Source organism: Castanea sativa, chromosome 9 (assembly GCF_040712315.1).
Source record: "Castanea sativa cultivar Marrone di Chiusa Pesio chromosome 9, ASM4071231v1".
Classification (NCBI taxonomy): Eukaryota; Viridiplantae; Streptophyta; class Magnoliopsida; order Fagales; family Fagaceae; genus Castanea; species Castanea sativa.
The window spans coordinates 33,974,613-33,998,522 of record NC_134021.1 but is presented as its reverse complement, the minus strand read 5'-3'; the positions used below and the strand labels follow the sequence as shown (position 1 = coordinate 33,998,522).

Genomic DNA, 23,910 nt, shown 5'->3' with positions numbered 1-23,910 from the left:
GCTTCAGCGCGTAATTGAACGCGTATGTTGTTGGAGAAATTAAGTACGAAATTGAATCTTCGCTTTTTTTTAATTACTGTCCTTTCCTCGTCAACTATTGTTGCCTCTTATCCACACATTATATATCTTATGACGCATGCAAAGCTAAATGCGGTGACGCAAAATATACGTAGTCAGTGATGTGATTTTCAATGTGGTGTACACAAAATTGATTTCTGCTCATTTGAAGAGTGTCGTGTGTCAACGTGTGATTTACCTTTAAAATAAATGATATTTTAACACTAACTAGCTAGTCCCTATAAATATGTAGTGATCACATGCATCTTCAATCACAGAGCATCAAAAATCATTTCAGTATCAAAATATCATAAAAATAAATATGGAAGCCATCCTACTATATTTGTTTCTCACACTTCTCAGCTTTCTTGTTGCTTTCAAGCTCATCTTCAAAACAAGAACTACTCGACCAAAACACCTCCCACCTAGCCCATCTTCTCTTCCAATTATAGGTCATCTCCATATCATTAAAAAACCATTCCACCGCATTTTCCATGCCCTCTCACAAAAATATGGTCAAATATTCTCACTCAAATTTGGTTCACAACTTGTGGTCATTGTTTCATCCCCATCAGCAGTTGAAGAGTGCTTTACAAGGAATGACATAGTATTAGCCAACCGTCCTCCTTTCCTATTAGGCAAGCATGTTGCCTACAACAACACCACCTTAGTACAATCCCCATATGGAGATCACTGGCGCAACCTCCGCCGCATTAGTACCCTCGAAATCTTCTCAAACAATCGCCTCAACAAGTTCTTAGGCATCCAAAGGGACGAGATCAAGCACTTGCTACGAAACCTGTCCCACAACTCTTGCCACAGCTTCGCCAAGGTGGAGCTACAGCCAATGCTCTTGGAGATGACATTTAACAACATAATGAGAATGCTGGCAGGGAAACGATACTAAAGGTACAGTGAAGACGTGAAGGATGAGGAAGAAGCGAGACAGTTTAGGCGGATAATTAAAGAGTTAACAAGGTTTGGAGGGGCATCAAATCCAGCAGAGTTTGTGCCCATCTTGCAGTGGATGGATTATGGAGGTTTGGAGAAGAAGTTGAGGAGTCTCTCCAAGAGGATAGATGAGTTCTTGCAAGCACTTATTGACGAGAAAAGGCTTAAGGAGGAAGAGGGTAACACTATGATTGACCATATGCTTTCTTTGCAAAAATCACAACCAGAGTACTACACAGACCAAATCATCAAGGGGCTTATATTGGTAAGTGCACTCAATAATGCTTCATTTCTTACTAAGAAAACTAGGAAATCATGGTTTTGTTTGATTCTTGCATCTTAAAAAGCAGTCACGCAATTATCTGTTTTATTTTTCTTTAATAGTTTCATTGGAATTGTTGTCTAGTGCGAAAAAGTGACATTCTTGGTGAATGTTTGGATAGTGGAAAGCATCCAGTGTCTTGTGCGTGGGTCCCTTGCACTGATCACTGGACCCACAAACCTCTTTTTTCAGCAAAACTTTCATTAAATGTGGGCCCCACGACACTATTCACATATTTAAAAATATTTTAATACAGTGTTTTCAGTTTTCAACAATAAACGGTATTCAAATAGACCTTTGGTCCCAAGGAAAAAAAAATCCACAGTAACATTAGACTAATTAGTTACATATCATCGTTGTTAAATTTCGCAGAACATATAAACAAACCGTTTTTATTTAATATATCATTGTTTTATTCTAAACACCTCGTTTATAATGCACAGGTATTGTTACTTGCTGGGACTGACACATCAGCAGTTACATTAGAATGGACAATGACTAATCTGCTTAATCGTCCTAATATATTGAAGAAAGGTAGAGATGAGATAAATAGTCAAATTGGAGAAGAGAAATTGATTGAGGAATCAGATGTTTCCAAATTACACTACCTTCAGAGTATTATCTCAAAAACCCTTCGATTGTATCCAGCAGCACCATTGTTAGTACCCCATATGTCCTCCGCTAATTGCACCATTGGAGGATATGATGTACCGAGTGGCACAATGTTATTGGTCAATGCATGGGCCATACATAGAGATCCTAGGGTGTGGGATGATGCAACTAGTTTTAAGCTAGGGAGGTTTGAAAATGGTGAAAGGGAAGGACATAAGCTAATGCCATTTGGGATTGGGAGGAGGACTTGTCCTGGGGCAGGCCTCGCCCAACGTACTGTGAGCCTGACTTTGGGTTCGTTGATTCAATGTTTTGAGTGGGAAAGGGTTACCACAGAAGAAGTTGACATAGATGAAGGTAGTGGGCTCACTATGCCTAAAGCCACGCCATTGGAGGCCATGTGTAAAGCACGCCCAATCATGAATAAGCTTCTTTCTATGTCAATAGATAATATTTGAAAAATCTCCTTGAATTACTTTTAAGAGACTTGCTTAGTTATTTGTTGATAATTTTAATCATTTAATAAAATAAAATAAACCATTACATATTCAATTTGAAAATTGAATTATTGTATCTATATAAAGTTGTATCTTTTTTTCTTTTTCTTTTTTTCTTTTTGGTGTGGTGTTGTTGTTTTTGGCCTATAATGGATAGTGATTTGTATATTTGTTTAAGGAATAATAAAGGATATGGATAATTTTACATTTCCCTTCCAAATTCTTAAGTTAAATGAGGACATTTTGTTATAGGATATAAATAAATCAAGTTGTCTAATGTTTGAAAGTTAACTACAAAAAAACTTGTGTATTTGCTAAATTGGTGAGATGAATGTCTAGAAATTTGAGACATATTTTTAGATTATATATAAATAAAAGATATGATATGTATCTTGAATTGACTTTACTTAGATATTTAATTCAGTTGCGTCTTTCCTTATTTACAATAATATTATCAAAAGCAAATAACTGAGAAATATTTTTTTTCTAAGTGAAAGACAATGGTGAAGAAGAAGAAAACTACCGATTGAGCTTATTCCAATCAACTTTTATGTGGATCTGTCTTCTCTGCTATCCCTTTTTTTTTTGGGCTAAGCTCTCTCTCTCTCTCTCTCTCTCTCTCTCTCTCTCTCATGAAAAAACAAACCTTGAGGTTGTGACACCACGATCACGGCAGCTCCGGTGCATTTTCCAGGTTCCAACATAGAGTTCGGTGGAGGTGTGGAGATTCGGTGCTAAGAAGAGGTGGGGTGGAGCTCCGTTGTTCAAAGGAGAGGAGGTGTTGGTGCTAGTGCTGGTGCTAGTGCTATTTTCTCCAGGTAAGAGCTTTTGAACATGTTATGTTCGCTCATTTTGGTTTTACTTAAGCTACAATCCTATGTGATAGAGTGTACTGAGGCCTCATTGAATATCTGACGTGGCAACTCCTGATTGGTGGTGTATATAGCCCTTTTTCTGCCAACTTCGGACAGAACATTTTCTCTATTCCAATCTTTCTCCTTTTTGTTCTTTTGTGAGCTCTCTATCTCTACTTTGGTCTTCGTCTTGGAGTAGCCTACATCTGTTTGCTGGGTTTCTTCTCCACAATCAATGATTTGCTCTTTCATCAGCAGTCTCTTTGTGTTTGTGTCTGTGTTTGTGTGTGTTTCTACTATCAATCAAAAAGAGTTCCTTCTCTTGATTATCAAAAAAAAAAAAAAAAAGCTATGTCTCTCTCTACAGCATTTGAAGATTGTGAATCAGTGAAGCTTAAGCACCTCAAAAAATTATCAGATCTCTTTCTGATCTTTGTTCTTCTTCGTGTTCTTTCATTTCTTTTTCATTTCTTATAGATTTGATCATAACTTCATACCATTGTACCCAAAATTCACCAGAAAAGCTGAAGTAAAAAGAAACCATCTGAACCTCAAAAACCGGTCACGGTTCTCAAAACCATAAGGTCCGACCGCGGTTCGCACGGGTCCCTGCTTTTTTCCCATAGAGTGGTTATTGAGACTAAAAAAACTGCAAAAATGAGTGGTTCAAGGTTTTCCCGGTCAGACCGTACGGTCCGGTCTAGGTTTCAAAACCTTGTGCATAAATTGTTTTACAAAGACATTACAAGGTTGACATTTTATGTGTAAAAGTGAAGCTGATGATTAATTTAATTTTATTATATAAGTTTTATAAATTTATATGTTGAATTTCAAATGTAAAACTTTAAAAAAAAAATACATTAAAAAAATGTATTTATCTTGTTATTGATGCATAACATCCATCAAATATATTCATTATCATGTCAATTTGTAAGATGTTTTAAAATAAAATTAATACAAATTTAGTATTTTTCTTTATATAAATGTTATCACAAGTCAAGAGTCGTATAACTCAACTGATTGACAATTCTTAGTGTTTCCAAATAGAAATTGTTGGGTTATAAATTGACCTCAGTTAGTTAATCCAATTACTCAAGTTGATTAATTAGTCAAATTACATGTAAATCAAATTATGGTACAATCAAATCACCAAACTAAATAGGGTGTAGCAGATGATAAGTTTAACACGGCGATTTGATGACGATGGGAAAAATCCTCACATGTAAAAACTACTACCAGGTGAATTTCAAGTCACCACTCCCAAATGATCCACTAATCAAGAATCAAGTAATTACAAGTATAAAAATTCTTACCTCTACTGACTTATCTCAAAATACCTACCTACAATAGAACTTACTGACCTAACCAGTATCAACTCCAATACCATACTGAACTTTGTTTTTGTAGAGAATTCTCTCTTACATAGATCACAGTAATGACTAACATTACAGCAACTGTTGATTGTTGTAGTTTGGTAGAACTCTTCAATCCACGCTTGAAGATCTAGAAGTAGCTTTGCACAAAACTCTTAAGCACACAAAAAGTCGTAGCAACTCCTATTAAACGTGTATCTCTCTGTCTCTCGGAGTACATATGATGATGGCTGTAAAATATACCCTTTATATGCTCTAAAACTCTAGTGCATAAAACCCTAGGAAGCCTTGTCATCATGTGCCAAAAATTGATCTTGGAATTCAAAATACTTGAAACTCAATAGATTTAGAGATGTCAAGAAGTCTACTGAGGTTCATTAAATCTCGATGGATCAATTGCTATCAAAATCTGCAATTCCAACTTTTCTTGAGTAGTTCTTTGAGTTTTATTGTGTCTTCAATAATACAACTTGTTAGACCACTTCATAGTCTTCTTGAACACACTAGAAACTAAGACTCAAATACATATAAAAAATGTGTTTTGATATTGTATATGTCAACACATAAAAATATGACCCTTATAGAAACATTCATAGTTCAAACCTTTCATTCCTAACTATCAAATTATAAATATGGTACCACAACAATTGATTAATAAATAGATAGATTTTTATTTTTTTTATTGTTTAGAAAAGGGGGAAAAAAAAAAACTAAAAGCAAACAAACGTCTTAGGTAGGGCCAAGGCTCAAGCAGTACGTGCCAACTGTCAAGGATGACTGTGACACCTACGTTGCATGCTAAGAACCACATGGAGGCATAGAAGAATACCTGATGGTTTTTATTAACACCTTATAGGAAATGGCAATGAAAAGAGATTTTGGCTTCATGAAGTTTTAGGCTTTTCATTTCTTTTCTTATTTTTTAACCTATAATTTTCATGAAGTTCTTCACAGTCGTATTCTTTGACAAGTTTTGAAGAAAATTAGTCCAAATCTTCTAACCTAGTCTAGTCTAGGTGAGCCCCGCAGAGAATCGTAATGGCTAAAGCTGAAGGAGACCGAGAAAAGAGGGACCTCTACCAAAGAAGAGTTCTTTATAAATTATAATTGCAACCAACAATTAATGTAACAAAAAAAACCATTACGATAGTCAAGATTAAGAATAAAAATAAAATCAGCGTGTAATTAAACCCAAACCAAAGAACGAAGTGGAAGATTTCTCGCCAGAAAGGATAACTCATAAAATAAATTCTTCAAAATAACAGTCTGTTCAAAGATTCCCCAAATTAAAAGAACAAAACCCATTGTTAACATGTAATAGGGCTGTGAGCTTTATGCCCACCTTGTTTGTTTGTATAGCACACGTACTTGTACTACATACTCTGCCTCCTATATAAAAGCACTCATGTATATTTTATTCTTTGAGAAATAAAATACTATTCATTCAGTATTTCTAATATGGACTCTTATCGGCCGCTGTAGCCACTCACCGCTGAACCTCCGACGTCTCTCAGCCGTCGCCCTTGGGTTCCGGGCCTGTAGCCGCCGTCGTTGAGGACTCCCACACCACACAGACCACTGCACTTACCATCTTCGCCATGTATCTTGCTCCGATAATATTTTTGCAAGTACCACTGTGATCGTCTCACCCCAATCTACTTAATTGTAGAAATCTCGCAATTATCAAAATTTGCACGCGCCCTCACGCGCCACCCAAAGAAGCTGCGCCTCAATCACGTGCCAAGCTCTAGTCCTACTGATGTCATTAGTGACATCATCACTGCCACGTCAGCCCTAGCTGACGTCATCATCGCTTCATCTGCATGTGTTAGTTGCCATGTCATCCATTGACTGTTAACTGCTGCCGCTGACTTTGACCTCCACCATTGACTTTGTGACTGCGTCCTGAACTCACACTCTACAATGGGTAAGCCAGCAGCCGTGCCCCAGACTCATATTCTATAGTAGGTAAACTAGCAGTTGCGCTCTGGACTCACATCCTACAGTTGGTAAGCTAGTGACCACGTCCTAGACTCACATTCTACAGTGGGTAAACTGACGGCCGCACCTTGGACTCACATACACTCAAGTTTGCAAGGTCCTGATCTATAGTGCGTAAACCAGCGACCGCGTCTTGGACTCACATTCACTCAAGTTTTCAAGATCCTAATCTACAGTGGGTAAGCTGGCAGTCGCGCCCCGGACTCGTATTCTTCGGTGGGTAAGCCAATAGCGGCACTCTAGACTCACATCCTACAGTAGATAAGCTAGTGACCGCATCCTACACTCACATTCTACAATAGGTAAACCGACAGTTGTGCCTCGGACTCACATTCACTCAAGTTTTCAAGTTCCTGATCTACAGTGGGTAAACCAGCGACTACGTCCTAGGCTCTCATTCACTCAAAAGCCAAGTTCCTGATCTACAGTGGGTAAACAAACGGCCACGCCTCAAACTCACATTCACTCAAAAGTTTTCAAGATTTTCGATTTACAGTGAGTAAACTAGCAGCCACGCCCTAGGCTCACATTTCCACTATCCCCAACTACCAGGTAAGTCCCCTTATTCGTATCCCACATTTTTATTCCCACATATTTGCACACCCATATAGTAGACAAAAAGGAAAAAAAAAAATTATATATATATATATATATAAACACACATATACATATGCATTTTCCTACGTGAGCATAGCATAAATCATGGCAAGAAAAAAAAAAAAAATATATATATATATATATATATATATATATATATAAGCCCATAAAATTCAAAAAATAAAATAAACACTAGCATGCTTTCCTAGTTGCATTGCTACTAACTTCTTACAAAAAAAAAAAAAAAAAAAAAAAAGAAGGAAAAATAGGCACTGACCTCAAGTGCAAAAAGGACTAAAATGGCAGACTAAAGCAAAAAAGACAAACCTGCTAAGCTCGAAATCACTCCAGAAATTTTTTAGAAGTAGGAAGTCAAAAAAAGTGAGAAATGAGATCAAAAGGAGGCTTTTATAGGCCTTTGGGGAGGCCTGGCAACCCGGCGCACCTTTTAGATCGCTAGGGCAGCCCAGCGCACCTTGTTAGGCCATCGGTTAGAAGCAAGTCTCGGGAAAAAAAAAAAAAAAACCCCCCTTTCCCTCTCCCAAAGCTTAGAGGCAAGTCCAGGAAATTTTTGAAAAGCAGCTGTAGCAAATCGATCCAATTAGGTAAAAATCCGGTCTTGATCCGCGTATAGTCTCCACATACAAATTTGGGGGGCGACAAAATTTGAAATCTCATTCTTTATCTGACACCTCTCATTGCACTCAAGATATCAGATAAAGAAGGGGCAACTTTTGATACTAAATTTTGTTTGCCCTCGATTTGCGTGTTGGACCCCGAAAATCCAAAAATATTATTTTCTCTCCATGGGGCCGCGAGAATATCTTGAATAACGTGGAACAACCCATTTGGACACTAGAGTGCTCGAAGTGCCCTTTTCAGCTAAAATAACCGAAATGCCCCTAGTCAACCCTAGGTTGACCCAGGGTCAAACGAGGTCAAAACCCTCACAAAACAATACTTTTCATAGTTTTACATCAAACTCAAGCTTCTTGGATATTTTTGGCCAATTTGACCAAGTTTGACCCAAAGTTAATCTTGAGTGGGCCCAAAAACCTTAATTTTGATTCGACTGTCAAAACGGGTTGAAACCAACGCCATTGCGAAGATTATCAAATTCTCATTCCAATAACTATTCATGGGTCGAAATCAAAGTTAGAACGGCCGAGATATCATGAAAGCTAGGATAACACCCCGATCGATGCACCATTAACTTCCAAGAGCCATAACTTTTGGTCCGACCGTTGGATTTTCAAGTTTCATACCTTTTCAGATACAGGAAGTCAAAATATTTCCAAGGGTGTCAAGATCAACCCAATCCATGGTTGTTTCAAGGGGGTAGCCCTACAAGGACCGCCGCCTCACAATTTGCTTCGAGGCTATAAAAAGCCCCAAGCGCCCTTTAGACAGGGGGGAGGATTATTTTTATAGAGTTTTGCTCTTTGCCTAGTTTTTCTACACATTTTTTCTCTCTTCCAAACACACAAAACACATCAAAGTATCTTGATTCTGTTAGGATGTGTGCCCTTAAATCCTATTGTATGATGTCATGTATGACATTATGTATGATGTCATGTATGACATTATATATGACTTAATGTTATGATAAATAAAGTTATTTTATTATTATCTAAAATAATGGTAACATGAATATTTGGACATTATTATATAGTCCATGAGATGCATAGTATGTGATTCATATGAAAATTCAGAGATGATATAAAATCACAAGTTCTTTGTAAACTCAGAATTATAATTCGTAATCGGTGATGAAATTGGGCATTTCATTTGCGAAAACTACAACATATCAACTAAGATGATTTGTCTTGATCATGGAAGTGGAGACTTCTAGTTGGTATTTTGATATGTTTTAAGAGTTAAAACATATTGAACTGAACCACTGTGAGATTTATTATTCTCCTAACAACTGTCAAATGAATAATAAATCTCACGACTTCTATTTGCATGAACTCTTAATCTTAAGAGAATAATGGACCTAATCATGAGGTATAGGTTGCTTTGATATATCAGGAGTGAGATCTAAAGTCACGATCAAAATATCAGTATGTTAGGCAACTACATTTAGTGTTGATGGAACATATATTCTCAAGATGGAATTCATAATCTCTTAATAGAGATATAAAATATTCCCTTGAGATAAGTTTAATGAGTTTGGTTATTCAGAATGTTAGGCCTAACCACTTTAGTAAGGAGTTATTAAAGTATATATTTATGAAATTAGATTTCATAAATATATGATAAATAACTTAATGAATTAAACCGGGTACTCAAAGATTAAGATGTAGTAATCTTCAAAGTGGTAGTCTACATTCATAACTTTGTATTACTACAAATATTTTATGAAGGGGTTGCATGCATAATAAAGTCTTGGGATATAATTTATTAATAAGGCCTAGAATGCAATTATATTTATATAGTGGTATTAAATATAATTAATGATAACTTTGGACTTGTCAAGAGATGATAGAAAAGCCCAAGGCCCATTGGAGATAGTATCTTATTGGTCCCTTTTGGTCCCACTCCAAGCCACACACTAAAGCCCAATAGGCTAGCCCAATTTAATAATCAATTAAATATAAAGGGAGAAACATACATAATTTTTTATTATAGAGAAAAAGAGACATCATTGTGAAATGGTGTGTATATGTGAGTGAAGCCACTCAATTATTCTCCCTTGGAAACTGATTGAGTGACCACACTTCTAAGGCATAAAATAGAATTGGAGTGAAGATTAAAAGTGTTCCCAAATACTTCTAATCTTTTGTTTTGAATTTCACCACACCAAGGTACGCTCTCTTGTTCTTAAATTTTGAAATTTACATAGTGCATGTTATCAATCATGAATGAAATAGATCCATGTTTATTGCTTCCGCTGTGTGTTTTGTATGAAATACAAAACCAGATTTTCCAACAGATTCTTCTTTCTTCACCAAAAATATAAGGTAGTGTTCTTGCATCCAATCTTCTTTTCCTTGGTTCTACACCTTAGGTTTAAGGTTTATGGGTGTGGATGTAGCTTTTTAGCTACTACCCACACCCCTAACCTTCTAAATCTGTTCCTAACATGTTTCTTGCTCTTTTTGCTTTAATAACATGATTTATGGCTTTTTCTAGCATGTTTCTTGCTTTATCTTGTTTCTAGCGTGTTCTTAACTTAGATCCATGTTTCTATGTTTCTCACATGTTATTTTTCCCGATCTACGTGCTTTGTGCTTTACAACAATGTGTTGGTTCCTAGATTTATTTTTCCATGTGTTGTTTGGCTAGATCCGCATGTTTCTATGCTCGTTCTTATGTTATTTGTCTTGATCTACATGTTTTACGCCTTATACCTGGTTTTCCTATGCGTTGCCCATTTCTTTCGATCTATGTTAATGTTAGGGTCACATGCTCACATGCTTGTATGATGTTTTGGGCTATGCCTTTCTTGGATCTATGTGTTTATGTCTATGTTGCCACGTTATGTGGTTAAATCCATGTCTTCACATGCCTATATGTCTCGATCTATGTGTTCACATGCTTGTATGCTCGGATTTGGTGTTCTTCCATACTTTTATGCTTACATCCACATGTTTAGATGTATATTCACATGTTTGCACGCGCTTTTCCATGCCTATATGTGTAGATCAGTGTGTTCACATGCATAGATCATTGTTCTCTACATGCTTTATGCCATCATCTATGTGCTTGCGTGCTTCATGCCATGTTTATGTGCTTAGGCCTAGACCTTTTTGTCATGCCATGTGCTATTGTAGCCCTTTTATTCATTTTATCGCATTTTCTTGCATTTTGGCCATTTGGTAGGATTTAGATCTTAACCCTATGGTCTTGGTCCTCGTCCATACACCTTGGCCCATATCAAAGGGTTTGGATCATCTCATTTGCATGTTTATGCTTGCTTGCTTATATGCTTTATGCTAGTGTTAGCTTCTCTAGCTCTAGGCTTTGCCACGATTGACACCCTTAGCGGGTTTGTAGTTGTGCGGTTACATCCGATGCCCATAAGGCCTTGTTTAGGTGTAACCATTTTGGAGGCATCTCCGAATGGCGGGTTGCTTCGTGCATACCTTTCCCCTTTTCCACTGCGTGCGATGATATGCTTACCATGCTTACTTACATGTCCATGCATGAGTCTTGCTTGTTAGTGTGTTGTCCATACTTCAACACAATGAAGTTATGGACATCCGATTTAGACCTACATTTATCCCCCGTGGACACCACCTTTTGTGTGGCTTTTACTTGTCTGTCTTCTTTCTTATTTGTTTGTTTGCTTTCTTGCTTGTCTATTTACCTTTACTTGTCATGTCTCCCGCCACATGCTATGCTTGCCATATCTATCTTTCTTGTTTGCTTTGCACCCTTTAAGCATTATCTACGCATCTTTTTCCCTTCCATCGCATGTCTACTAGTTTCTTGTCTTTGCCTTTGCATGTACACACATGGAGCAAGGATGCTTGGAGCTAGGGCACAGTCTCTTAGGCGCAAGCAAAAAGGATGCGAATGCAAGCATGTAAAGCCAAGAAGTTGTGTTTAGTAGGCTTAGGAGTTAGGCTTATCCCATTTGATTATGTACTCTTTTAACCCCCCCCCCCCTTTCTTCCTCCTTCCTTTCTCTCTTAGATGGTTTGTATTAGGTATATCATGCCATGTACCATTTGTCATCATCTCTAGAGCATGGCGACCACTGTTTACTTTCTTGCATCTATATTTTGGGTCATTCTCTAAGGATGTAGGCATTTACTTTCTTGCTCTGCTTGCATTGTGCATTATGTATGTATATATATATCTGCTCCCCCCTTCCGATGTGATTGTCATAGTCCATGTCACCTAAGGCTAACAATGCTTGATTTCTGCCATGAAAGTAAGGTGACACGTCACTAGATTTTCACCATGGAAATCTGGTATTTTGCTCGAATGCCTTAGGAAAGCATAGATTGGGACCACACCTATTCAAAAGCCAAACCTCAAAACCCTCATGTATGTTAAGCCCCAAAAGCCAGTGCCAAAATCATGTTTTTTATTACCAATCTCCGAAAAGTAAGGTTTTATCAAAACAAAGGACTGTCCTTAGATAGGTGTTGTAGGGTGCCTAACACCTTCCCCACACGTAACCAAACTTTCAGACTCAAGAATCAAGTTTTTTTGCCATCCACGTTAGATTAGGAAAATGACATTTTTCTTAGCCTAGGATTTGTAATAAAATTAACTAGAAACAGGTGACCAATCACAGCTTAGAAAAACTTAATGATTAGTGGCGACACGCACCTTTGGTAATTGCTTTAAACTTGGCCAAGATTCCTTCCGCACCACCAAAGGAAGACACCTACCCTCCTCCGCCGAGAGAGAGAGAGCACCCGAAGCTTCACGCGAACCACGCAAAGACTATTACCGAGAAAGGAACCTTCAACGGGCCCCGCGCGGGTGGGAGTGTCGCCACGACGGGTGGTCGAACAAATACGTGATGATATAATACACCTTATAGGAAATAGCATGAAAAGAAATAGGCCTCATGATCTTTTCTTATTTTTCCACGTATTATTTTCATGGAAACAGTCATTTTCTTTGACAAGTTTTGAAGAAGTGGAATGTGGGCTTCAACAGTGGTCTTAATTTCTAGCATGATAAATGGTTGATGGAAGCGAGGCTCTGGTCCCTAATCTCTAAACATTTTCTTAAGGATGAGAACTAGCTGAAAGTGATGGTGCAAGGAGGAAGTTGGAATGTTAGCCTATGTTCTTTTTACTTTCGCCTAGAGATCCTCCTTCGCATCAAAGCTATTCCTACCCCCCAGACAGCAAATCACAAGGATTCCCTTAGCTGGGGATTATCACCCTTTGGGGAATTTGAAGGGAAATCTACCTATAGCCTAGAAAGAGAAGGAGAGAGCCAAATTATAGGTTCTCAAGACAATGGATTTGGAAAACTAACTCTTCCAAAAATTCAATTTTATGTATAGAAATGCTTTCTGCATAGCCTCCCAATTAAAGACCTGCTGGTGAAAGAGTTATTACTGAGGATAGCACCAGTGATATTTGTAATAAAGGAAGCAAGACGGTCATTCATGTGCTTCATGGCTGTGATTTTGCAAAAAAATTTGGATGGGATTAAGCAACTTGAGATGTGATGGGAGTTGATTCAAGGATGAACTCTACTCTTGGTTGAAAGATAATCTGCATCCTGACGTAAGTGTTGAGGAAGATTCCGTCCCCTAGAATGTATTCTTTGCTTTTGATATCGGGGCCTATGGAACCATAAAAATAGAAGAATTTTCAAACAATCTGAACCTAATCTCAGGTTTTCCATGGAGGTAGAGAATTTAGCCCTTATTCCTTCTATGTAGTTGGCAAATGCAAGGCCAAAGCAAACCACTAACCTATTTGGTTAGATGGGCCAAACTTGAAGAGAATTGGCACAAACTCAACATAGATGAGTGTCTATGGTCAAACTTTGGTTCTTAGTTTAATGTAATGACTTCCTATTACAAAACAAAACAAAACAAAAAAAAAATGGTCCAAATCTTCCTCGCTTGTCTGGTGGAGGTGATCGAGAAGAGGGACCACCACTAAAAAAGGGTTCATTATTGCAAAAAAATTACGATAGTTAAGCTTACAATTTAAAATACATTAGTGTGGGTGCAAGCGCCCGCGACATGGGTCATCCTGTCCTTCGTGAGAAGTATGCTTTGGCCAAAGGTGGACCATGGAGGAGGGTATAAATGGAGTTGCCACCTAATTTAGGTCTAGGATCCATAAATATAATGCCCTTTCATGGAAGGACTGATCTTTACTAGAGCACGTTGTGGGTGCAACGGGAGGGGGAGTACGCCTCGGTCGAGTGGACCATGGCGGAGAAAAATGTAATGGAGTTGCCACCTAGTTTTATGCCCTAGGAACCATGCATTTAGAGCCTTATGTGGAAGGACTGATCCTACTATCAAAGTATAAGTTCAAAATTTAGGTACGGCTTAGGAAGGTGTTAGGCACCCAAGACTACCCGACCCGTGAGTTAGCTTCAACTCATTGTATCTTACGTCTTAATCTCATTAAAGGCATGTTTAATATTGCATCTTAAACTCACACACACACACACTAGCATACATCTAACCATACAACATGGCATCAATCATCCTAAAACCTTAACATACATCTATTATGGCAACTCATATTAAGCCTAGCATACATCTATCATGCATATCATACTATTTCATCCAAGGCAGCAAGTATATCACAAGGCATTAATTATCAAGTACATTCAATCATTAAAACCTAGCATCATGGCATTCATCAATCAAGGAGATCAATCTTCAAATTAAAATATGCATGTTCATATGAATACATGACTTATCTTACTTACCTCACAACATCATAGCACCTATGCATCAATGCATGGTCATATCATATGCATGTCCTTGACAAAGTAATAAAATGAAAGGAAACCATAATCTAGCATGTGAAAGACAAACAAATACACAAACAAAGGAGTGAAGACTTATAAACATAGACCTAGACAAGGCAGAAACATGTTAAATAAAAGAGATAGAAAAACATAAACAAAAAGGATTGAATTAGGGTTTTGGGGCTTGAATACGTGTACATGTACATAGGGCTTGCATAAATAGCCCAACTGTATTCATACCTCACACTTCGAGTATGCGTACGTATGCAAAGAGCATATGTATGCATACACGCCAAAAACCCTAACCCAGAAACAGCAAGAACAAAGAAACAAAGCATAAACTTTAAACAACAAATCTAACAACATAACATGCTTAAAAAATAGAATAAAGAAAACCTAAGAAAAGTAGCACAACATAAACAAGCAAGAAAAACAAAGAAAAGAGGAAGATTAAAACAAGAAAAGCAATGAAATGAAAAAAAAGGTTAGAAATTATACCTCAAAAACAAAAGCTCTTTGGCTTGATTTTGACCATTCCCTTCAGTTAAATCTATTCACAACCAAACAAAATTGATACGTAAACTTCAAAACTCAAAGATCAAGACCAGAAAAGGTCCTAATCAAAAGAAAGTTAACTTGGGGATGTTTTGGGAAAAACTCCCTATTTGATTCACTATTTCAAGTGAATCTTAGGTTTTCTGGTAGGATTTTCTGTGTGTTTTGAAAAGATATTATGGGTCTGTTTGGATAAAACTTATTACTGAAAACTAAAAACTAAAAACACTGTAGCAAAATAATTTTTAAATGTGTGAATAGTGCTGCGGGACCCATTTTTAATAAAAAAATTTTAAAAAGTGCGTGAATAGTGCGCGCACAGTACACACACAGTGCGCACTGCGCTGCTTGTCTCCCGCAGCAGAAACAAAAAAAAAAAAAGGGAGAAAACGCAAATGCACAAAACGCAGCCACAATCATTTGGATCCAAACGCATTCTATATATGGCTTTATATATTGAGAAAATGGAGTTTAGAACGGCTCTCAGACGATTTTGGTTTCATTCCAAAAATTAGTCTTTAATGCAGAAAATTTATATGGTGTGGGGACATAATTGTAAATTTATACCAACTTCATTTTTCCATCCTTTCATTTTTCTTCTCAACCAAATAAATAAGTTTTCATCTCTCTACTTTTCCCCCTCCCAACCAAACACAAATAAGAGAAAACTAAATATTTGCTATCCTCCCACCTTTTTATCCCCTCCTCATTTTCTATCCTCTCACGTTTCCACTCCTCTCCACTTTTCTACAATTTAGGCCATTGGGATTCTTGGTTTCTTTGTGATGGAGAAGAGGTTTTTCCTTTTGGTTTCTTGGCTACCAAGAAATGAATGGAGATGAGACTTTAATTGGCTTTTTCTTTTGATTTTCTTGGCTACCAAACATGGAATGGATAAGATTTCTTTGACTTTTCCTTTTTATTTCCAAGGTTAACCAAACACAGTCATTAGTACTATTCTTTTTTTCTTTTAATTTTATCTTAAGGAAAAAAAAATCATTTTGTTGTTGGAAAATCAAAGAAAAATGGGAAAAAGCCAAAGGATCAAATAGGACTACGAGAAGAAAGTTCTTTGAGAAATAGAAGGGCAATTAGCATTGTGTTTGTGGGTTGGATGAAGAGACAGAGCGAGAGAGCGAGAGAGAGAGAGAGAGAGAGAGAGAGAGAGAGAGAGAGAGAGAGAAACAGTGTTGTAACGTCATTTGTGTTTTGAGAACGAAGTTGGTCTATTTGAAATGTTTTAGACCTGGTTGATTAACCCAAACCTTAAGGTAGGTTAGTAAAATTTACCACTTTTTTTTTTTAATTCTTCTTATTTATTTTATTTGAGGAATATTATTGTGAATATGGAAAGATGCAACTAAATGTTATATACAATCTAATTTGATTAAAGAAGCATATAATTTAGAGAAATGATATGTCCATAACATTTTCACAACATTTTTACAACAAATCCTAAGTGGCAGGTTGTTACTAGTTATTATTGTTAGGGTAAAAAAGTAATCTTAGTGTTAGGTTCAAATTTAAACCAATAACATCTAACCACCTGTGATTTGTTGTGAAAATATTGTAAAAATGTTGTAGACGTAGCATCTCTCTATAATTTAAGAAGGAAACAAACTATATCAAAATATGTCACAAATTTTTAGACTTCAATCTCACTAATTTAGTAAATAAATAAAATAAACAAGAGTTCTTTTAACTTAACTTTTAAATTTTTAACAGCTTGAAATATATGCATTGTGGGCGCATTGTCCCACACTTGCAGGCTGCATGGTTCGCTCTCTCTCTTTTTCTTTTTTTTTTCTTTTTTTTTTTTGGGATTTCACACTTAGTTTAGGTTTAGGAACCAAAATGGAGGTCTATATACAAAATTTTAGGTTTAGGTTTAGCTAAGCAAGGGTTAAAGAATGACGATCCAATTGCCTAATTATTTGCTTGAATAGTTGCATACGTAGGTAGGAGATGCTACAAGACATCTCTACGCTTTTTCCACTCTAATTGGATCATCATATCCTGTAGACCATAGGTTCCCTGCCTCTTGCAGTAAAAATTTGTTTGATTTTAAGACCTCTTACTCATCAACATTGGCAGAACCGGGAGATAAGTTGTGTTGAATGCTAAAATAAAACCTTTGATGCTGAGTGTATTGTAAATTGAGTTGTTAAAATAAATATAAAGTGACTTTTTAAGTTACTAAAAACTATATTTTTTACATGTTTTACTGTGAATACTCTAAATACGAGTAAATTTATGTACAATATTTGTTTTACACATTTTTTTTACAACTTGCTATTTTAGCATGGTGTGATTGATAGATGAAAATGCGATGATATTAGTGGCCTATACTTCCACTAATCACAACTTACTGCTTTAGTAACTTGTAAAAAGATTATATATATATATATATATATATATATATATATATATATATATATATATAAATGTGTATCCCTATTATCGTTGTCATGAAAAACTTTAAATTACGGGCAATGCTTAAAAGCATTCACATCAATGCATGTAATAAAAAAGCATAACATTTTAGCTAACCAAGCCTAAAATTCATACACAATAGTCTTTGTAAACTTTTATAAAAATACATTATTGTTACAGTAATTGTGTAAATTTACATTAACATTATTCATTTTGCATTAGTATTTTTTTTTCTTTTTCTTTTTTACATTGTAGAAGGCAAAAAATTAATTAACCCAATTGCAATACGCCACATCAAAATTTAGTGAGATATTCCTAATTTATGTGTCATTAAATTAATTAAATCAAATGAGGACATGTGAAATCAAAGATGACATCACATTGGCAAATGAAAATTTTCCACATGTCTTTGTCCGCCTACAAAATAAAAATAAATTTCTTATTCAGAATTAATGGATAGTTATCTTTATTAAGAAATAGAGAAAATTATCTACAAGTAATAAATCCTAGTGGGACTCTTTGTTTGATTATTGTCTTTATCAAAATAAAATTTTGAAATAGAAATAAATATCTACAGGTAACAAGTCCTAGGGGTCTCTCTGACTTTGGGACAATCAAAATCTACTACTTATCCTTAAGTAGATCAATTTAAAGTGGAACTCATTCTCAGAAGCCACTTTAAATAGAGGGCACCCTCTCATAAATGTCCAACAACTTTTCTAGACAACAAAGTTCTAGAGAAATTCTACATTAAGAACACTTAAAAACATTCAAAGAAATTCATTCAAATCACACTTCCAAGTCTCAAAGTTCAATTGGAATCGAGCTCAAAAGCCACCACAACCTTCAAAAAGCCCTTATTCATTGAAGCTGAATGGATCAAGCCTCCAAAGCTCCAAAGAACTTCCATCCAAAATCCTTTGCATTTGAAAAATCTTCAAAGAACACTTGAACAACAAAAAATATCTAACAAGCTCAAAGCCAAATATTTATTGTGAAGATCATTCGGTCTATCTATCTATCTTCCAACCAAAGTGAAGAAGAGCTCATGTTCGAGCCAAGATTACAAGAAGATAGAATTAGATGATTATTTTATTGTATTATAATCTAAATACATAGAATTGTACTTACAAATTCATCAATAAAAATTACATTTGTGAAACTATTTCAATTATTTGATTTCCAAACTTGATAATTTTGGGATTACATATGTATCTGGAGGATAAATGAAAAGAGTGGATGGTGGTTGGTGTGTGTGAAGAAAGAAAAATAATTTTAAAAAAGCAAGAAAATTGGTACTATGGATAATCCATGATATAAAATAAAATAAATATAAATTTTAACAATTAATATTTGTGAATCTAATTTTTATAAGTTCATAAATTTATGTCATTTTTTTCTAACTAAATCAAATAGTATGATTTTAACTATAATTTAGTTATTAATTATTAGTATAGAATTGTAAAGGGGTAAAAATTGAAGTTATAGTGTTTTAATATATAGGAATATTATAAGTTAAGCAAGTAGCTCTTGGAAAATCTTAAGCCTATTTGACAATAGAATTAATTGAGCTTCCACTTGTAAACTAGTTTGATGATTAGTTTGAGCTTGACAAGTGTTCGAAATAAAGTGAAATGAACAATACTAAACTTTTAATATTTTTTTTTTTTTTGAGAAACAAACACATACACATAGGGGAGAGGGAAAGGGGTTCTAAACTTTTAATACTTGGCTTGCCTTATAGGACAATTCAGCTAATAAGCCCCAACATCACACTGCAAACTCAGTATATACCCCAACTATTCTTTTGTCCTCTGTTACAATACATAGCCACACTACATAGCCAGCAAACCCATTCTTTTGTCCTTGTGGTATTGGATGTAAATAAATTAAGTAGTCCAAAATTTGAAAGTTAACTACAAAAAAACTGGTTTATTATCTAAATTTGTGAAATGGAAGCGTAGAAATTTGAGACATATTGGGATAAAATATTTCCTTTTGGTTCGTATTGTTTTTAAATGATACACATCTTGAATTTGACTTATATATTAGATTTATTTGTAGCTTTCCTTATTTACAATAATATTATCCAAAGCAAATAAATGAGAAATATTTTTTTAAATATTTTTAAAAGAAAGACAATGGTGAAGAAGAAGAAAACTACCAATCGAGCTTTTTCTAGTCAACTTTTATTTGTGGTCAATCTTCTCTCTCTCTCTCTCTCTCTCTCTCTCTCTCTCTCTCTCATGGAGACATTGTGACTACTAAGTGCAAAGACAGGAGAACAACTCTATTATTACACAAACCTTGGCTCCATATGGATTCTAACCCTTACACATGAAATAAATTGTACCAAGTCCAACAACAAAAATAATCACAAACCAATAAGTGGGTTATTCGGTCTCTTTTCTTTATTTCATAAAAATTCAAACTTCTTGTATATTTTTTTACAAATGTAAATAATTAAGGATTAAGGTAAATAATAAAGCCACTGAACATCCCAGCAATCTTTCTACCTCTCCCATTGAATAACATTGAGAGGTTTATTGCTCCATATTCCAAGATCAAAAGGGTGTTGGATATTTGTTGAAACCACACAGCTTTCATACTAATTTTCAAGTTTTTCATTTTTTTTAAAAAAATATTGTGAATAACCTATGTTTCCTAAGTGGGAGAGACTAAGATTTTTAACTTAATGTCGGGCAACATAATCCTTAATTATTTGCATTTGTAATATAATATCGGAGTAATTTGAATGTCTAAAAGATAAGGAGCGTAGACCAAATAACCCACTTATTGATTTGTGATTATTTTCGCCGTTGGACTTGGTACACCTCATTTCATGTGTATGGGTTACACTCTTGTATATACAGAGCAAGGCTTTGTGCAAAAACATTCTTTTTCTCCTTGTTTTTTACACTTAGTAGTCACACAATCTCTCCATGAGAAAAAGCGAGTGAGAGAGAGAGAGCGAGCTTAGACAAAAAAAAAAAAAGGGACAGTAGAGAAGACAGACCCACACATAAAAGTTGACTAGAATAAGCTTGACCAGAAGTTTTCTTCTTCTTCACCATTGTCTTTCCCTTTAAAAAAAATCTTTCTCAGTTATTTGCTTTTGATAACATTATTGTAAATAAGGAAAGATGCAACTGAATAAAATATTCAAGTAAAGTAAATTCAAGATACATATCATATCTTATATATATATATATATATATATATATATATATATATATATATATATATATATAGGAGCTGGGTTCAAGTTACATCTGGTGTAACTCTAAGCAATGTTACACCACCCAAAAACTTGTTATAAAATTCATATTATGAAAATCCAACCGTTGAATTACATGTTCTATATGTTCTTAATACATGAAAATTTCCATGCAAAATTGAATGTAATTTACCATTCGATCCATACACTCATCTCTTATGCATAATTTCAAACTACAAAAATTTGAATTTAAAAAATTGATTGATGACATGGCTATTAATCTTTGATCACCTTGAAATGTTGCAAGCATAGAGAATATACGAAGATAATGTAATCTAACGGTAGATTTGTCAAAATTTGCATCCAATTAATAAATATTAAGTAGTGTAACATTACTTAGAGTTACACCAGGTGTAACTTGAACCCAACCCTATATATATATATATATATATATATGACTCAAATTTCTAGACATTCATCTCACCAACTTAGTAAATACACAAGTGTTTTTGCAGTTAACTTTCAAATTTTAGACGACTTGATTTATATATATCCTATAACAAAATGTCCTAATTTAACATAAGAATTTCAAGGGGAAAAGTAAAATTATCCAAATCCTATCTTATTCCTTAAACAAATATACAAATCACTATCCAGTACAGGCCACAAACAACAACGCCATAGCAAAAAAAACAAAACAAAACAAAACAAAATACAACTTTATATAGATACAATTATTCAATTTTCAAATTGAATATGTAATGGTTTATTTTAGTTTATTAAATGATTAAAATTATCAACAAATAACTAAGCAAGTTTCTTAAATGTAACTCAAGGAGATTGCTCAAATATCATCTGTTGACTTAGAAAGAAGCTTATGCATGATTGGGCGTGCTTTACACATGGCCTCCAATGGCATGGCTTTAGGCATAATGAGCCCACTACCTTCGTTTATATCAATTTCTTCTGTGGTAATCCTTTCCCACTCAAAACTTTGAATCAACGAACCCAGAGTCAAGCTCACTGTACGTTGGGCAAGGCTTGTCCCAGGACAAGTCCTCCTCCCAATCCCAAATGGCATTAGTTTATGTCCTTCACTCTCACTATTTTCAAACCTCTCGGGCTTAAAATTAGTTGCATCATCCCACACCGTAGGATCTCTATGTATGGCCCATGCATTGACCAATAACATTGTGCCACTCGGTACATCATATCCTCCAATGGTGCAATCAGCAGAGGACATATGGGGTGCTAACAATGGTGCTGCTGGATACAACCGAAGGGTTTCTGAGATAATACTCTGAAGGTAGTGTAATTTGGAAACATCTGATTCCTCAATCAATTTCTCTTCTCCAATCTGACTATCTATCTCATCTCTAGCTTTCTTCAATATATGAGGATGATTTAGTAGATTAGTCATTGCCCACTCTAATGTGACTGCTAATGTATCAGTCCCAGGAAGTAACAATACCTGTGCATTATACACGAGTTATTTAGAATAGAACAACAATATATTAAATAAAAACAGATTTTTTATATGTTCTGCGACATTCAACGACGATGATGATCATATGTAACTAGTTAGTCTAATGTTACTGTGGATTTTTTTTTCCGAGACTAAGAATATCACTTTTTTGCACTAGATAGCAATTCCGATGAACCTATTAAAGAAAAATAAAACAAATAATTGCATGACTACTTTTTAAGATGTAAGAATAAATAAATAAATAAATAAAAACCATGATTTCCTAGTTTTCTCAGTAAGAGATGAAGCATTATTGAGTGCACTTACCAATATAAGCCCCTTGATGATCTGGTCCGTGTAGTACTCTGGTTGTGATTTTTGCAAAGAAAGCATATGGTCAATCATAGTGTTACCCTCTTCCTTCTTATGCCTTTGCTCATCAATGAGTGCTTGCAGGAACTCATCCATCCTCTTGGAGAGACTCTTCAACTTCTTCTCCAAACCACCATAATCCATCCACCGCAAGATGGGCACAAACTCTGCTGGATTTGATGCCCCTCCGAACAATATTAACTCTTTAATTATCCGCCTAAACTATCTCGCTTCTTCCTCGTCCTTCACGTCTTCACCGTACTTGTAGAATCGTTTCCCTGCCACCATTCTCATTATGTTGTTAAATGTCATCTCCAAGAGCATTGATTGTAGCTCTACCTTGGCGAAACGGTGGCTAGAGTTGCGGGATAGGTTTTGTAGCAAGTGATTGATCTCGTCCCTTCGGATGCCTAAGAACTTGTTGAGGCGATTGTTTGAGAAGATTTCGAGGGTACTAATGCGGCGGAGGTTGCGCCAGTGATCGCCATATGGGGATTTTCCTAAGGTGGTGTTGTTGTACTCAAGGTGCTTGCCTAATAGGAAGGGAGGACGGTTGGCTAATACTATGTCATTCTTTGTGAAGCATTCTTCAACTGCTGATGGGGATGACACAATAACCACAAGTTGTGAACCAAATTTGAGTGAGAATATGTGACCATATTTTTGCGAGAGTGCATGGAAAGTACGGTGGAGTGGTTTTTTAATGATATGGAGATGGCCTATAATTGGAAAAGAAGGTGGGCTATGTGGGAGGTGTTTTGGTCGAGTAGTTCTTATTTTGAGGATGAGCTTGAAAGCAACAAGAAAGCTGAGAAGTGTGAGAGACAAATGTAGTAAGATGGCTTCCATGTTTATTTTTATGATATTTTGATACTGAAATGATTTCTGATGCTCTGTGATTGAAGATACATGTGATCACTATATATTTATAGGGACTAGCTAGTTAGTGTTAGAATATCATATGCTTTAAAGGTAAATCACATGTTGACACACGACACTATTCAAATGAGCAAAAATCAATTTTATTTACACCACATTGAAGATCATGTTTTCAATGATGAGGTGCCTTTTTGGCCCAAAAGGGACATAATAATGATGCCTGTCCAGTGCCTCACGTCACTAACTGCGTATATTTGTTTCTCTCATTTGATTTATGTCACTAAGTGCGTAATTGCATTTGGCTTTGCA

The 23,910-nt window shown here is 35.6% G+C and overlaps 2 protein-coding genes and 1 pseudogene across 2 annotated transcripts; 2 read left to right on the top strand and 1 right to left on the bottom strand.

Moving 5' to 3' along the window:
* Positions 1 to 347: 347 nt before the first annotated feature.
* LOC142610989 (cytochrome P450 81D11-like) lies at positions 348 to 2,768 on the top strand. Its single transcript, XM_075782981.1, has 2 exons — positions 348 to 1,273; positions 1,774 to 2,768. The coding sequence occupies exons 1-2, from the start codon at positions 1,085 to 1,087 to the stop codon at positions 2,398 to 2,400; spliced, it is 816 nt and encodes a 271-aa protein (XP_075639096.1). The 5' UTR covers positions 348 to 1,084; the 3' UTR covers positions 2,401 to 2,768.
* LOC142609077 (cytochrome P450 81E8-like) lies at positions 380 to 964 on the top strand. The gene has a single exon (XM_075780712.1). The coding sequence runs from the start codon at positions 380 to 382 to the stop codon at positions 962 to 964; it is 585 nt and encodes a 194-aa protein (XP_075636827.1).
* An 18,858-nt stretch (positions 2,769 to 21,626) lies between the features above and the next one.
* On the bottom strand, positions 21,627 to 23,595 carry LOC142611323 (cytochrome P450 81E8-like; annotated as a pseudogene).
* Between the last annotated feature and the right edge of the window lie 315 nt (positions 23,596 to 23,910).